A 17,394-nucleotide genomic window follows, 5' to 3' on the forward strand; every position below is an offset into this window, starting at 1 on the left:
TGTGCTGGTGAACCGGGGACACAATGCGTAAGGCTGGTGCCATGTACGCCGGCCCGAGGAGACGCACTGGAGACCAGATGCGTAAAGCCGGCTTCATGGCACCTGGCTCGATGCCCCCTCTAGCCCAGCCGATACGAGGAGCTAGAATGTACCGCACCGGGCTATGCACACGCACTGGGGAGACTGTGCACTCCACCGCATAACACAGTGTCTGCCCAGTCCCTCTCGCTCTCCGGTTAGCACAGGAAGTTGCCGCAGGTCTCCTACCTGGCTTCGCCACACTCCCCGTGTGCCTCCCCCAAGACATTTTTGGGGCTCCGTTTCTGTAACGGCAGATCTCCTCTTCGTCAGAAGAGGAGTAAGGATTGGACCAAGATGCAGCATGGTAGGTGTCCATAATGTTTTTAATAAAGACAAATGAACACTCAAACAAAAACAATAAACGATAACGTGAAATCTACAAAACACGAAACAGTACCGTGTGGCGACAAACACACACACGGAAACAAACACCCACAAAACAACAGTGAAACCCAGGCTACCTAAGTATAATTCTCAATAAGAGACAACTAACGACACCTGCCTCTGATTGAGAACCATACTAGGCCGAAACAGAAACCAAACATAGAAAAACAAACATAGACTGCCCACCCCAACTCACACCCTGACCATACTAAATAAAGACAAAACAAAGGAAATAAAGGTCAGAATGTGACATGCAGACAGATTACTTCACTTATTATTCACTGTATCACAATTCCAGTGGATCAGAAGTTTACATACACTAAATTGACTGTGCCTTTAAACAGCTTGGAAAATTCCAGAAAATTATGTCATGGCTTTAGAAGCTTCTGATATGCTAATTTACATAATTTGAGTCAATTGGAGGTGTACCTGTGAATGTATTTCAACGCCTGCCTTCAAACTCAGTGCCTCTTTGCTTGACATCATGGGAAAATCTAAAGAAATCAGCCAAGACCTCAGAAAAGAATTGTGGACCTCCACAAGTCTGGTTCATCCTTGGGAGCAATTTCCAAATGCCTGAAGGTACCATGCCCATCTGTACAAACAATAGTACGCAAGTTTAAACACCATGGGACCGGTCAGGAAAGAGACGCGTTTTGTCTCCTAGAGATGAACATACTTTGGTGCGAAAAGTGCAAATCAATCCCAGAACAACAGCAAAGGACCTTGTGAAGATGCTGGAGGAAACAGGTACAAAGTACTGTATCTATATCCACAGTAAAACGAGTCCTATATCGACATAACCTGAGAAAGGCCACTCAGCAAGGAAGAAGCCACTGCTCCAAAACTCCATAAAAAAGCCAGACTACGGTTTGCAACTGCACATGGGGACAAAGATCGTACTTATTGGAGAAATGTCCTCTGGTCTGATGAAACAAAAATAGAACTGTTTGGCCATAATGACCATCGTTATGTTTGGAGGAATAAGGGGGAGGCTTGCAAGCTGAAGAACACCATCATGTTGTGGGGGTGGTTTCTGCAGGAGGGACTGGTGCACTTCACAAAATAGAAGGCATCATGAGGATGGAAAATTATGTGGATATATTGAAGCAACATCTCAAGACACCAGTCTTGGTCGCAAATTGGTCTTCCAAATGGACAATGACCCCAAGCATACTTCCAAAGTTGTGGCAAAATGGCTTAAGGACAACAAAGTCAAGGTATTGGAGTGGTCATCACACAGTCCTGATCTCAATTCTGTAGAAGATTTGTGGGCAGAACTGAAAAAGTGTGTGCGAGCAAGGAGGCCTACAAACCTGACTCAGTTACACCAGCTATGTCAGGAGGAATGGGCCCAAATTCACCGAACTTATTGTGGGAAGCTTGTGGAAACCTACCCGAAATGTTTGACCCGAGTTAAACAATTTAAAGGCAATGCTACCAAATACTAATTGATTGTATGTAAACTTCTGACCCACTGGGAATGTGATGAAATAAATAAAAGCTGAAATAAATAATTCTCTCTGCTATTATTCTGACATTTCACATTCTTCAAATAAATCCTAACTGTGGGGTTCCTACATTTTTATGAGGATGAAATGTCAGGAATTGTGAAAAACTGAGTTTAAATATATTTGGCTAAGGTGTATGTAAACTTCCGACTTCAGCTGTATATATACTAATCAAAAATATAAACACAACATGCAACCATTTCAATAAAGTTGCTGAGTTACAGTTCATATAAGGAAATCAGTCAATTGACATAAATGAATTAGGCCCTAATCTATGAATGGGCAGGGGCACAGCCATTGGTGGGCCTGGGAGGGAGCCAAGCCCACCCAATGGTCAGCCAGGCCCAGCCAATCAGAATTAGTTTTTTCCTTCAAAAGCGATTTATCACAGACAAAAATACTCCTCAGCACCCATGCCACTCCCCTCAGATGATCCCGCTTGTGAAGGACCCGAATGTGGAGGTCCTGGGCTGGCGAGGTTACGCGTGGTCTGCAGTTGAGGCCTGTTAGACATATTGCCAAATTCTCTAAAACGACGTGGTCGAGAAATGAACATGGAATTCTCTAGGAACAGCTCTGGTGGATATTCCTGCAGTGTATCATGACAATTGCACGCTCCCTCAAAACGTGAGATATCTATAGCATTGTGTTGTGTGAATAAATTGCCCATTTTAGAGTGGCCTTTTATTGTCTTGTGTAATGTGTAATGATCATGCTGTTTAATCAGCTTCTTGTTAGGTGGATGGATTATCTTGAAAAATGCTATAATGCTCACTAACAGGGGTGTAAACAAATTTATGCGTAACATTTGAGAAAAATAAGGCTTTTTGCGTGTATGGAACATTTCTGGGACATTTTATTTCAGCTCATGAAACACGGGACCAACACTTTACATGTTGTGTTTATATTTTTGTTCAGTGTACATCACAGAAGACTGAAAAATAACAAAACCATTTGACGTAGAAACACCAGATTTTCAGCAGGTTTAAAAAATATATACAGTATGTTTAGGAATTATGAATTAATGAAAAATATGAATAACATTTCACACGAGGCCACGAGTCACAAAAAAAATACTTGTTGAACAAAATCATCTCTTTCGCTGAACAATTGTATTAGTATAAAATAGTATATATAATTCCCCCTATTTTTGAGCATATAATATTGCTCAGTATTTGAATTATTATCAAGGGTGTCAATCATTTCAAAACCCACAGTATACCAATACAAGTACAATGGCAAAGGTGACATTTCCCATATCATATCACATGAACAACTCTAGATACTCACTATAGCCCACCTAAACATTCAATCAAGCTGTGCACTGGATTGTGCCTTTTTCAAAATTACACTTTTCTTTTAAACCACCCAAATGTTCATTCATTTGAAATTCAGATAATCTCACTCTGAACCAATGTTCTTCAGAGGTGGCCAGAAAGGACATCTGTCATTTGAATATCTTGACTCTCTCAACCACCTGATCCTCTGACTCGCTGCCACAAATTCCAGCCTCTCTTCCATCCTCACCATAGCTACACTTAGAAAAAACGGGTTCCAAAAAGGTTATTTCGGCTGTCCCCTTAAGATAACCCTTTTTGGTTTGAGGTAGAACCTTTTTTTGTTCCAGGAAATGATAGTTACTGCTGATGCAGTGTGCAGTCTTCATTTGCACTGCAGATGAATTAACATATAAAAATGTGTTGTACAAAGAGTGATAATAAAAAATACATGTAAAAAAGTATCATTTTAAGACAGCGGTTCTTACTCCAACTACTCAAGTAGTTTAAAACCTCTGTTTTGGTCCCCATCATGACCAGGTAATATGCAGAGTCTTTGATAGCAAACATTATAACTATTTTGGGTTCCTTGCAGAACCATCTGTGTAACGGGTTCTACATGGAACTTAAAAGTATTCTACCTGGAACCAAAAAAGGTTCTTCAGAGGGTTCTCCTGTGGGGACTGCCAAAAGAACCGTTTTAAGTTCGAGATAGCACTTTTCTAGATAGCACTTTTCTAAGAGTGTACCTCTCCCTTATTCTCTTGCCCTGCATTGTTAGTGGGTTATTCAGGCAAGCCGAGCAGGAGACACAGCTGGGCTGAATATCAGGCCTTCCCTCCAGGACACAGAATTGAGCCATCCTTGCTTTGACCCCTGCCTGTATTATTTTCGGCAGTAATTCAATGCACAAGGCTCAGTGATACTCAATGATCCCCTCTGGTGGACGGAACGTTCAACTGCCACTGTCATTGACTTTGCAGCATCAGCAAAATCTCTAATGCAGCAGCCACTATTTGAATTCAGGTGCATGTGTGCATACATATGCAGGCGTTTCTGCCATTTTCATCAAGGCCATGATTGATGTGCACTGCAAATGGCCAATTAGGCATCATCACATTATCAGATGGTGTTGATCGACCTTATTTATTATTTTCTTTGCTCCAGTGGCCACTCCCTAACCCCCCCCCCCCCCTAACCCCCCCCCCCCCCCCCCATCTGATCTCCCTGTGTCTGTTCTTTTAGCACTCGACGCTGTCACGCAAGTTTGTAGAGGTGATGACCGAGTACAACACCACGCAGTCCAAATACAGGGACCGCTGCAAGGACCGTATCCAGAGACAGCTGGAGATCAGTGAGTATCTGTAGCCCACCACCATCATAGGGCACAGTTAATGCACCGCTGACATTCCATACTATACTCTATATCATGGATCATTGGTGGGGCCAAATGGAAAAAAATTGGGGGGGCCAAATGATTCCACCCGCGGGCCAAATTCGGTCCGTGGGCCACCAGTTGGGGAACCCTGCTCTATATAGTATCTATGTATGGCAATACTTTTCAAGTACATTACAGTTCGTAGAGCATAGAACCATCCAGTACACAGACATTACAGTATATTAACATTACCAACCTAGATTCTCTCATTTTAGGGGGGTTAGACCCCGACTTCATTTAGCGTTCTTTGTCAATTACTTTGTTAAAATGGCTGCACAAATATAATCCAATTGATTGATTGGATGATTGATTTTGTGATTGGTAATACATCAACAAGACTAATGCCATGCACACACATGCTGACAGCAGACAGGGTTACATCGACTGACAAGGAGGTACGTTAGTATCTCACACAAGAAATAGCCAGAGTTCTTACTAAATATACACTGATACCCAACAGCGCAGACACAAAAATGGGTTTTGCAGACGTAAGGATATTTTCAAGGCAGCCCCACTGACCTTCATATGAGACAGACTGTAATTCACAGACAGTGAGTATCCTTTTAATACTGAAGTATTAGATAATACTGAAGTACACAGACACTGGCAAGCGTTTCATACACAACTCACAGCCATAGTGACATCTGAGATCCGGACATCAACTAGTATTATGCACAGACGCAGTATTTTTCAAAGACTGGGACAGACTAAGCAGTATAGATGCATTTTAAGTTTATTAAGACGATATTAAGTAGACAAGGGGGTTGAATGGCCACATATGACCACACATTAGCCAATGATAAGTTGTATAGTCATGCAGTTTGCAAAAACAAAAGACTTTCCTTATAGTACAGTGATAACTTGTAATTCAGCTCACACATTTCATTTAAAAACTGTGTTTTCTTTCATATTATTTCATTTTGAGTCATATTTTTTAGAATACCTTAGAGCTTTAAATTGATCTAGATTATTCTAGACATCTGGTTAGAGATACATGGTCTTTTTTAATTACTACCCAGAATCTGTGCTGTGCCTCAAATTAGCACTAAAACAGTGGGAATGTGTTGATTTAAATAACTAAACTTTAAGTGCATCAGGCAAAGCATTATGATCATTTGTTGGCAATATATTTCATTGCGTGTGTGTGTGTGTGTGTGCGTGCGTGCGTGCGTGCGTGTGTGTGCGTGCGTGTGCCTATGTGTGCTCGGCAGCTGGGAGAACAACCACCAACGAGGAGCTGGAGGATATGCTGGAGAGTGGCAAGCTTGCCATTTTCACCGATGACGTGAGTACAACACCTGAGCCAGGCCATTCCCCATGGCAGACATATATCCACAGTGAAGGCATGGGGACCACAGATGCTAATGACCTGTGTGGCTAGTCATAGCTAACTCGCTACATCTGTCACGTTTGCGTTCAATGAACTACCGCTATGTCCTGATATGAATTTTACCAGAAGAAGAATGTTGATTATTACAGGTGGTAAAGGAACACATCGAATCCTCTTCTATCCTCATCCTCGGTCTCCTTCTCAACCCTCTGTTTTGGGTCCTTAGATCAAGATGGACTCTCAGATAGACAAGCAAGCTCTGAATGAGATTGAGACCCGACACACCGAGATCATCAAGCTGGAGAACAGCATCCGTGAGCTGCACGACATGTTTGTGGACATGGCCATGCTGGTCGAAAGCCAGGTAAAGTTGTGTTTTTATTTGAAATGTTTTTAAAAGATGAATGAATTCATGAAAGCCCAGTTTTATGCCATTAGCCTTGTGTTAAGCACAGATTACAATCGAATAGGCTACAATCGGGCCTACTCATGCCAATATCAAGGGTGTGGTTTAATTCTGCACCAATGGCACCAATGGTGTCCTTTTGTGATGTTAAAATGAAAACATTGTAGATTCTATGCATCTTCGAACTGTGCCTCACATCTTCCATAATGAAATCTGTCCAACTGTGATTTTGTTTTTGACACAATTGTCTGAGAACAGAGCAGATATTTGGAGCTGAACGTATGAACGTATGACATTTAGCCTCAGGCGTGTGGGTTCACAGGCATATATGAGTAATTGTGCTTTGAGACAGGACAAATGTTGCATGCTGTTATCGTTCTATGTTTAGATTGAGACTGTGAGTAAACACACGGTAACCTAAACTAGTTCCGCGCCAATGAGCAATGCTGTGTAGCCATTCAGAAAAGCTCAGGCTACAACTGTAGCCTTTTTATATCCTGGTTTCATCAGTGTAGCCGGCTCTCTGCTTCTAGGGTTCAGTTATCTTAATTTGTCAGATATCCCCAAGGAGACGTGGGTGTGGAGTCAGGCGCAGGAGAAACCAGTTCTGAAGGAAAAGGGACGTTTATTTAAACAAGTTCAAAATAACAGGACACCGGACTACAACAGTAGCCACAAAACCCCACTCAGACACAGTCCAGGGAAAAAACACCTGTTAAAAATGAACTAAAGAAAACCCAACCCAAAACTCACTGACAGTCAAACGAAAACAATCCCGCACAAAAACCCAAAGGAAATGGCGAGATTAAATACCCCCCTCCCCCCCAATTAACCAAAATGAACCCAGGTGAAACACAAAACAGACATAACCAAAAGAAAAGGGATCAGTGGCAGCTAGTAGACCGGCGACGACGACCGCCGAGCACCGCCCGAACAGGGAGAGGACCCACCTTCGGTGGAAGTCGTGACATAATTAATGAAGGGTTCTTGCTGTACATTGTGGTTGCACTTAGATTGAAATGGTATAGCAAATACTTGCACCTTAAAAATGCATGAGAAAAAAATCTAATTTAAATACTGGATGATATTCTAGAATTGTTGTCTTACATGTGTCGTTAACATACTACAGTTTATTCCCAAAACTTTACTTAATTAAGTTACATGATTTTCATATTTACAGAACATTTATTAATATTACATAGCATCTCTATACATTATGTGAGATACAACATGAGAATACTATGTTGCCAATTTCGATTCTCACTGTGAAGAAATGACCGTTGACATCCAATAAGAGCCTATGAATCTCATCAGGACGACCTAAATGAGGAAATTGCTTCTGGGTAACAGGGAAATATGGTTTCTAAGTTTAGCTCACGCACTATAAACCGTTTGTGAGTTGGATTATTTCATCCAAAGTACAATAGTGGGGGAAAAACGCTTTTGAGTGACAATTCTTCTCTTTCTTTTGAGGGCTTTTCCTCATGGACAATGAGCAATTGTGTGTGATGAATAAACATAGGTACTTAGCTATGCTCACCTCATTTATGTATCAATACTTTTGTTAATATAAAAAATCCATCCTTTGCATGGAAGACAACATTTAGATGCTAAGTGGCTGCATCAATATCACTTACAGTACTTTATAACTGGAATAAAAATGAATAGAAACAGCATATATTTGTGCTAGAAGCTTTGTTTGGATTCAAAAGACCAGAAATACAATACCACACATGAGCCTTATACAAACATGGGGCAGAAACATATGCATACAATGTGGGTTGAGGCTGACTTTAAGTGATAATGGACAAGGTATTCTCCACAGTCCCATTGCATTTTTTGATGACGGTGCTTTTTGCTGTTTACAGGGAGAGATGATTGACAGAATTGAGTACAACGTGGAGCACTCCGTGGACTTTGTGGAGCGGGCGGTGTCTGACACCAAGAAGGCTGTCAAATACCAGAGCCAGGCTCGCAAGGTAAAGTCACAGGCTCTCCGTAGAGCGGGGCTAACGCATGTATTGTGCATACACATGTTTTATCCCTGTCACTTTGCTGTAACCCACATCCTCGACCTACATGAGGATGTATACAGTATACATACGTGTCTACATCCTAATATACATACTATACGTATGACATCATACAAACAAACATAGGCACACATACTAAAATAGGCACAGCATCCTCCTACAATCAATCACACCACAAAAATGCCCACCACCCCCTCATACTATATTATTAAATAGTACACACACACACACACTCACACACACACACTCTTATAATAATAATATCCACCACCTCTTCATGTACAGTGCATTTCCTCTTGGGCATTCCACCCTCATTCACATAGTACCTCAGTGATTACCAAGCGACCAACCTCCTTAGGCGTGATAGCTTTGGACACAATGTACACACTAATGTGTTGTATAGATAAATGGCATTGTCCCTTACCGCAAAACTGTCCCGTAGCATGTATACAATCACAAGCCTCCCTGTGTCTCACTAACACCATCACCACCTTGTCCCCCCCCCCCCCCCCTTGCAGAAGAAGCTCATGATCATCGTCTGCTGTACTATTCTGGGAGTTGTCTTGGCGTCCACTATCGGCGGATACCTGGGCTTTTAATGGCGACGACAACGATGAAAGACGGCCACAAGAGAAAAAAACACAGAGAAAAATATCATATACAATATCAGATAAGGAAAACGTTCTAAAAGTGGTTGGGTGGGGTTGAAAAAACAAAGACAAAAAAAATACGACAATAAACATACAAATAAACATAATATTTGCAATGTACATGTAAATGTATTGAACATAAGAAACAGCACATGGGTTAGCTACCTGGAAAGAAATATGACGTAAAATATTTTTTGGGAACGTTTCATTCTTTTTTGGGGGATCTCCAGGACAGTGCCAATGACTGCTAAATTGTGTGTTGTTCCAGCAAAGGTAGTTTACTTGGAATGCGATTTTAGAACATAATGCACAAAACTGTAGAAGGGAATTTGGATGATCGGTGTACCTTATTTCATAGATACAATAATCACGTTTCGTTGGGAGACACTGATTTTGGTTTTGGTCTTTTAGAGACTTCTCATGGGTTGATTATTCCTGTCAATCAGGTTAAACAGCCAGTCAAATTAGTGTAGTCAACTTGAGTAACGTGCCAATGGGCTAATCAAATCTCCTAGATAGGCATTCATTTGCAACAATGTCTTTACTTCGACCAATAGGGACAAGAGCTTACACCCATGGAGCTGTTACAACGGCAGATGAAAGGCGTGGCACTGCAGTAGCAGGTTTAAAAAATGTAAAAAACTGACAGTTTGCAGGTGCTCCATCAAAGCCCTTCTCTGCTCTTATCCATACAGTAGGAGCATGGAGAGAGGAATGTCTCAGGGTCTTCAGCTAATTCGATATGTCTGCGGCAAGAAACCAAATTCAGAGAGACAGATTAGAGAGGTGAGACGGGAGGGGGGGGGGGGTAAACCGACAGTCGAAACGATGCAGTTTTGACAAAGAAAGCCGATCAGCTCGAGTTTTCCCAGGGATGTTGAAAGAGAACAGACAGAGTAAAGATACACCAGAGAGGGAAGGAAGAGAGGGAGGTGAAAGAAAGAGAGACCTATAGCCGTCACGCCTGTTCTACAGATTTTGCAAAAAAATTGGAACATGTTAAAAAGTCAAGATGAAAATTGAACAACGGAATCTCAAAACTTGAAATGCTGGCTAGCCCTGGTGTCGAGTCTCATGTCTTGCTTTGGAAGTGGTTAGTTCTACTGTGGTCGTGTAGTGTGTGACGTGTCCTGTGACAAATAGTCTGGCCTCATATTTCCAATAATGGACCTTTAGCTATATTTAGCATTTTGCAGTTTGCTTTATTTTAAAAACATATAAGCAAATGGGTACTTTGAATGGAACAAGTTTGTGTGCCCCTCTATGTGAAATTGTATTTTTTACTAAGCAAAGATATAATCTTAAAAAACATGCAACTATAGAATCGATTCATAAAACATGTTAGGTATTGATAATCTATCAATCGGTAGGTCATGTTGAGTTTTAAGGGTTTTAACCCTCCGCGTGAGTTGTTTGGGTGCCATTTCATAAAGATGGGCGTTTCCCTCTTAATAGCCCATTGGTGGTGCTGAACTAGTACCAGTTCAGAATGACAAGGTCAGGAGAGAATACTGTGCTCTATGATTGCACAATCTACAAACCAATGCCAATTGAGTTCAGGCTAAGAACAGATATGAATGCTGCTACATTCATCTGAAGGAGACAACTCTACCTTGCCAAGGAAATATGCATGGCAACATGACACGGATGTCACAGTGACTCTGTTGAAGCCAGCGCTGTAATGTCGCAGATTAAGATCCAAACTGCGGGAATGACTGGATCAAAATCATGACTCGTGAGCCTCTTGCCCTCGAAGTCCCAATTCCCTGGCATGCGTTGATGGTGTTGGCCCCCGACTAGATGAACTGAAGCGTTCTGACTGTTTGGGGTCACCTTCATGGAATAGTGTCCCAGTGTAGTTCATATGACAAGGCCTTATACCCCCTGTGTTCTAGATTGGACATGGACCTAATCCGAGTGTAGAATATACTCTACGATCAATAGAGATCAACCTTATTGCTGGTGTATTGATTTGATTATAGCCAATTTAAAGAGTAACCCAATTATCCTTTGACGTTAGCTTCCTATATGTAGGAACGTCATAGGATATAAGTTGTAGCCTGGCGGTTAAGAGCGTTGGGCCAGTAACTGAAAGGTTGCTGGTTCAAATACCTGAGCTGACTGGGTGAACAATCTGTTTATGTGCCCCCGAGCAAGGGCACTTAACCCTAATTACTCCTGTACTACCCTCTGGATAAGAGCGTCAGCTAAATGACTTAAATGTAAGTCAGAAGTTGTACTTTTCTTCATTTCAAGTGCCCAAACAGACTATGTTGGCCACTACAAGATGAAACTGTGTTTTCTTGTAATTGATACTTTGACTGTATATATGTAATAATTGTAAGGAAAAAAACAATATGTTGTCAAATGTTTTCTTAAAATACTAATTTTGTGTTGAATATGTCCTTAATATTGTATATTCAAAGGGAGGAGCCAGCTTTCAGTTTTCTGAACTTGGATTTTAAGAGTGCTACGGAAATGTAGCTAAATTCAACATTTCCAAATGCCAAAAGTGACTCTGTTCAGTGTAAAACCAAAGGCAGATGATTTTACTTCACGGGTGCCCCAACACAGAGAATCACGGTAGATTAACCTTCTGACACAGCATTGTCTATTAATGCAAATCTCACAGGACATTGGATAGGATATTTCAGAGTTAGACCTAATTCATCTTACCTATTGGCTGCTACAAAATCAATACACACCCACTCACCCTTCACAGTTACATGGTCATTCCCCTGTCATTGTCATCAGCGAGGAACGTTATTTTCTAAGTCATCGGTTTCTTGGTGAATTTCTAAGTCAAGTGGTCCTATGATGGTCATCCCTGTCATTGAACTGTCTCTGTTGTTGTCCAAACTTTAAACTATAGTAACTACATTAAAGTTATGTTCCACTTTCAGCTCAGCGGCCAACCAAATCATGTCCCTTTCAAGTGCTAAGTAGTAGTTAGCTGATGCTTTGTGCTAAGGCCCGCCATATCATCATAAGGACAATACTTGCAATAAATAGGAAGCTGAAACCTTCAATGAAAGGTTCAGTCATTTCACATATCCATGCAAAAGGCTCTTTGGTTCTGAGTGTGAAACAGTGGCCTTTGATAGTGGGCTGTCCTTACAGAATGGGAGTTTGCGTTGCTGACTTTTTCCATGAACAACCACATAACATTGGGAGTTTGGCACTCACTTACAGCTTTGGAACACATTGAGCGAGAAACAACAACAAAAAATGGCCTCTATTTTAACATGATTTAACTTCAGGACTAACCCATGTCACTGTTTTCTACGTGCATACCGGTAACCACTTTTGAGTTCTGTACAATCTCGATCACCACATGAGACGTGATATTTCAGTCCCACCATGACTCAAATGCGCTTATATTACTTTGGTGAGCCTCTGAAGTCCAATTTGTATCTTTCCATGGCAAGAACGTCTTTCTGCAGCAAGAGATATTGAGGGCATAGGAATGGCAAACGGGAAATGTAGGTTAATTCGACCAACATCTCCACCCACAGATCCAGGAGGGAATCTGACTGTAGTCCTCAAGTCATTCCAGCACTGGCCAGCATGTTATTTTTAAGCTTCTGTGTATTTAATGTGTCCAACCACTTACATGTACAGTTAAAATGGGGTTATATTGATGTCGTTGTTGTTTTTTAAAAGGAATATGGCTAGGGAGCCCTTATTCTTTAAGGCATGCAACTTTCGGCTTTGTGAGTTTGCATGGTGATTTCTGCTCTCGATCATGAGCGCACTTTACACTCTATAAGAAAACACTGTCTATCACATTCACGGTTTAATTTATCGATAGATTATTTATATTTACTCACTGAGGACGGGGTGAGGGGTTGTAGTTATATCACTGCTGGTGTCTGTTTTATTGCAAGTCTACAGAGACACCATATTTACAGTGGTATGTCCAGAGAGGTGATCTCCGTATGTACGAGTGTGTGTAAACCTCTGGGTACTGTTTGGTGCAAAATGTCCTCTCACCCTTCCTCCAGAGTACTGTAGTGTGCGGTTTTCCCCCACCATGGCAGAACCCCTAGTAGTAATTCTGATACATTCCATTCTGTACCCCTCTTTCTCTCCCATGGCATCTATCCCACTTTGCTCTGTGTGCTTCTATGGTGGCGTATGTGTCCTTTGTGAGGAAACGTTAATCGTGAGTCTTTAAGCTGCGACTGCAACTTGTGAGCTCCTAGGCCTTGTGTGCATGACCCTCGTCCCTGGCGCACAAAAAAAAAACGATGGTGTGTGTGTGTGTTTGTGTGTGAGCATGAACGTTTGTTTGTGTACAGTATGTGTGTGCACGTCTGTGATCGGCGCAGATCGGTTGCATCACACATTGAGCACGCGACTAGGCGTAAGGGCTGTTTGGGTTTAGCAGGTCCATGGGTTGTAGCTGTTGAGTTCCAGTTTTAGGTTGAAAACAGAACAACAAAAATACACTATTTATATATGTTACCAAATTCAAACCAAAGCATTTTGCCCCACGTGTTCTCAGTCACCTGATCAAAGAGCACAAAGAAAGTCAAGTTTACAAAAAAAAATTGCTTATAATATAATAATAGGAATCTAGAGTTATCATCCAGATCATCCCCCCCCCCCTTCAAATCAGTGTATGTTGATCTGTCAGCTAATTGATTCAAACGTTTGAAATGACTTGTTGAATAGACTTCACAAATTGTCCTTTAATCATTCGTAGTTTGTAGTCTTCATGGTTGCAACAGTGAGAAGAGATGGATAATCATATGATGTACATGCAGTCCTCTGACACTTGAGTCCAAAGGAGACAACAGTGACTACTATTATTTCTGTATAGTCTATACACCTATCTTTATGCACATGTTTTGTTTTTGTTATGCCCTCTTTTACCACCCAATTCAACGCCCACTTGCTTTGCTTTCTGTGTGCTGGCAACACACCTGAATGGAGTGTACCCAGATCAACTTTGGTGAATATAAGGGCACTGACCTGGATGAACCAAAGTATTCTATGTTTCTATTCCTGTGTTGTTTTGAAGTGAAAAGATGTGCCGGGTGTGCGGCACATCGGAATGACCTCCAAGCGTAGTGAGCATAGAGAAAGCGTTCTGTAAAATGAGTGGAGAAGGAATGACGGTAATGACCTGGCCATCTAGCTTCTGTCAGTTCAAAGCCTTGTCAATGCAGTCAATGGTAAGACAAACGTTATTCTGGAAAAGGGGTTTGAATATGGTCTTGAACCGCAATTATAACCAGTTAGATCTTTCAAAACGAAATATCATGTTTTATATTATCATGGTTCATATTTGGAGTTTCGCTGGCTATATATATGGGCACCCATACATATTTGCTTGTTGTAGCCACAAGAAATCCAAGGCCCTATGCAATGGCCCCTGGCTTTATCCTCACCGTCAATATTCAAACTGCTTTCACAGAAGAGGTTCATTTCAACAACCAACTAAGCCCTCTTCAGAGATTCTCATTTCTATTGTGGCTTACTAATGTGCTACTGTTATTTGCCACGACGAAACCGTTTGTTGTTTTCTTTGATTTATGGTCCAATTTTGGAAAATACTCACCATATCTCACAACAGTATTCCTTTGTATCAGTGTTCTAATTGGGAGCGGGGTTGGCGGTGTAGGAATGGTGCCCCGAAATTGTGACTTCAGAAAGTCGATCATTATCTGAATGGCTAACAGTAGGTTAACAGAAAACTGAATAGATATTAAATATATTATTATAATGAGAAGAAAATGCAGTAACATGTGCAAACTGAGGGAGAAAGAATGGCAAAATGATCAAATGCTAAACAAAAAAAGTGAGTGATTATATTATAGCAATGATTTAAAGAAATAAAGGAGTTATGTTAACAAAAATAATAGTAGTAATATTGAATGCTCGCAATTTTGTCCAACTGAACTGGATCTTTGTGTCTTGTAATTATTGTAAATACTTCAAAGAGAGAAAAAATGACTTGCATGTCCATGTATAAAACTACTGAGAAACTTGTTCCGGTCAAAGTTGTGAAGTGGTTCGATCTCTGCCCTATACCCACTGTCCCCCCTCTTTGGACTGACTGTCTGTACATATATGTTCTTTCAGTTTTAATGTGTGTTTGGAGTGTTTGGACAAAAGAAAGAATCATTTGTGTGACCAACCATATCAGTCAAAAACCCACCCGTTTGATTTCGTTCAGAGGCATCCGTCTCTGATGAATAGTGCTTCCCTCCATCCGTAGTAAGAAGGGAGTGGCAACGTACATGTTGCCATGTTGTCTCGGTTTCCTGCTTCCAGGCCAAATATGAACTCAAACACTCTCTTTGTCTCCAATTAGTAGCTGGTAGTCAGCCAAAAACAGCCCTGTCATTGTGATTGGTATTGTCTTGTATAATGACAATGTCAACCTTGTCACTTGGCTTTGGGCTTCTTCTCATGGGTCCAGGGTCTCTCATCGCTGTGGAAAGTATACTGTGGTGAAAAAATAAGTCCTTCTCTTAATTGAACCCGCCATTACGTAGTGGTCATGACATTTAAAGTCATTAAGCGCTCATTTGTGTGATCCTTAATGTCTGGCAAGTGTTGCAACTCTCCTATGTTCATGGGAGAGAAATAGGAGAGAAAATGATTTATATTGTCAAAATTGTAAGAAGAATTTCAATTTTTGAAATTAGTTAGGCTCTGCGTTGAGTTTTGTCCTCTTTTGTACTGATATCTTAGCGCGTCAGATGCAAACAACTGAGTTTGAGAGGATTTTTGTCCCAATTGTGAGAGCAACCCAAGGAGGTCTGATCATCCTCAAAGGGAAAGTTGTGGATCATACTGAAATATTGGCCTGTGACAATATAGAAATCCACTTTTATGTGCAATACAAAAGAAAAAGGGCTTTCTCTAACATGCAGAAGTGAGAGAAAATTATTCCAGACTTCGATCAACCACAACACAGTTTTGGTTGCAGATCGAAAGCCACAGTTGGTAGAAGTGATTTGAAATGTGTAACAACACAGGCAGAAAGAGAACAACTCCATCATGTTCAGTGAAAGTCCATTAGAGGGGGTTGTCAGGGTGGAAGAGATTGAGCGAAACAAGAAAATTATACTGAGAGAGACTGAAAAAAAAGAGGACAGTTGGATCGTTTGCTGCAACTTTGACTGGAAATGCAACTTGTGTCCCGTTTTTTTTGTGTGTGTGTATGTGTGCGTACCGTAATGTAAAAAACTATCTGTCCCTCTCTCTCCCTCTCTTGTACTGCTGTTTGCTGTTCTGTTTAGTTAGTGTGATGTGCCAGTATTTCCCTTCCCCAGCCCTCTTGCTCTCTCTCTCTCCCTTTTCTCCATGGATCTTTAAGATGACAACTCTATGCAGATGCTGTCTTTTATAAGTGTGTCAAATTTTAATTTAAAATAAAAACGATTAAAAAAACTAACCCGACAGACATATTGAAATGATAACAAAAAATGAATAAAGAAAAGGATTGTTCAGTGTACCCTCGCAGTGGTTGGTCTTCATTACTGTTGTCAGTCTCTATCGCTATAGTACACAATGGCTCAAATTCAATTGTAATGTTTGTAAATGATGTTCTTAGATCATAATCTACCAAACATATGGCAACGTAATGTTATTTCATGTTATTTTGATTCAGGAATATGGGATATTAGTTTGTGTTAAGCATCCTCATGTTATCCTTTCAACACCTTGAGTGTGTCTGAAGTCCCTGGGGCCAATTCATTGAGTTGTGGATGAAGTCACAGTGAGTATCTCTGTAGACCCTGATCGCCCTCCACTGGGCTAGCAACATCTCAGACAACTCTCCACTGTGATATGAGAGACTTGGCAAGCATTCTGACACAAAAAATGGCTGCTGTGCATCACTCGGGTAAGTCAAGTGTTACAAATTGGTAGTGGGCGAGGTGACGGAGTTCACTCCTTACAATTTAACATATTTTGACACCTCGTGAAACGAACAATATAAATGTAATCCAGCATTATTGTATTATGTCAATGGTTTTCCTTGAAAGGACCCACTGTCATCCAGTGTGTTTTTAAAGGTGGACTAGGCCATATTGAAGAAGCATCTTAGAGCAGAAGTGCGGATCTATGATCCGTCCCTGTCCATATATTATTCATTAATATCCAATAGACTAAACTGATCCTATATCAGCACTCCTACTCAGACCCTTTGAACAAAGGGCTTTGAACAGCTGCTCAGCCATGCTGTGTGGGTTAGCTCCTCCAGCACAGTGCCCATCAGGTTCCCAGCCTCCCAAAAGGACCATTAGGAATCCATGACTCACGGTCC

At 41.1% G+C, this 17,394-nt stretch overlaps 1 protein-coding gene across 1 annotated transcript in view; it reads left to right on the forward strand.

Moving 5' to 3' along the window:
- LOC109897276 (syntaxin-1B) overlaps positions 1 to 16,581 on the forward strand; it is a 66,674-nt gene extending 50,093 nt beyond the window's left edge. Inside the window, exons 6-10 of the mRNA XM_031833905.1 lie at positions 4,499 to 4,607; positions 5,903 to 5,976; positions 6,248 to 6,385; positions 8,296 to 8,406; positions 8,979 to 16,581. Of these exons, the coding sequence (XP_031689765.1) occupies positions 4,499 to 4,607; positions 5,903 to 5,976; positions 6,248 to 6,385; positions 8,296 to 8,406; positions 8,979 to 9,059 (513 nt within the window). The 3' untranslated portion in view covers positions 9,060 to 16,581. The remainder of the gene's footprint in view (positions 1 to 4,498; positions 4,608 to 5,902; positions 5,977 to 6,247; positions 6,386 to 8,295; positions 8,407 to 8,978) is intronic.
- The last annotated feature ends 813 nt before the right edge of the window (positions 16,582 to 17,394 follow it).

The sequence above is a fragment of the Oncorhynchus kisutch genome, linkage group LG10 (assembly GCF_002021735.2).
Source record: "Oncorhynchus kisutch isolate 150728-3 linkage group LG10, Okis_V2, whole genome shotgun sequence".
Taxonomy (NCBI): Eukaryota; Metazoa; Chordata; class Actinopteri; order Salmoniformes; family Salmonidae; genus Oncorhynchus; species Oncorhynchus kisutch.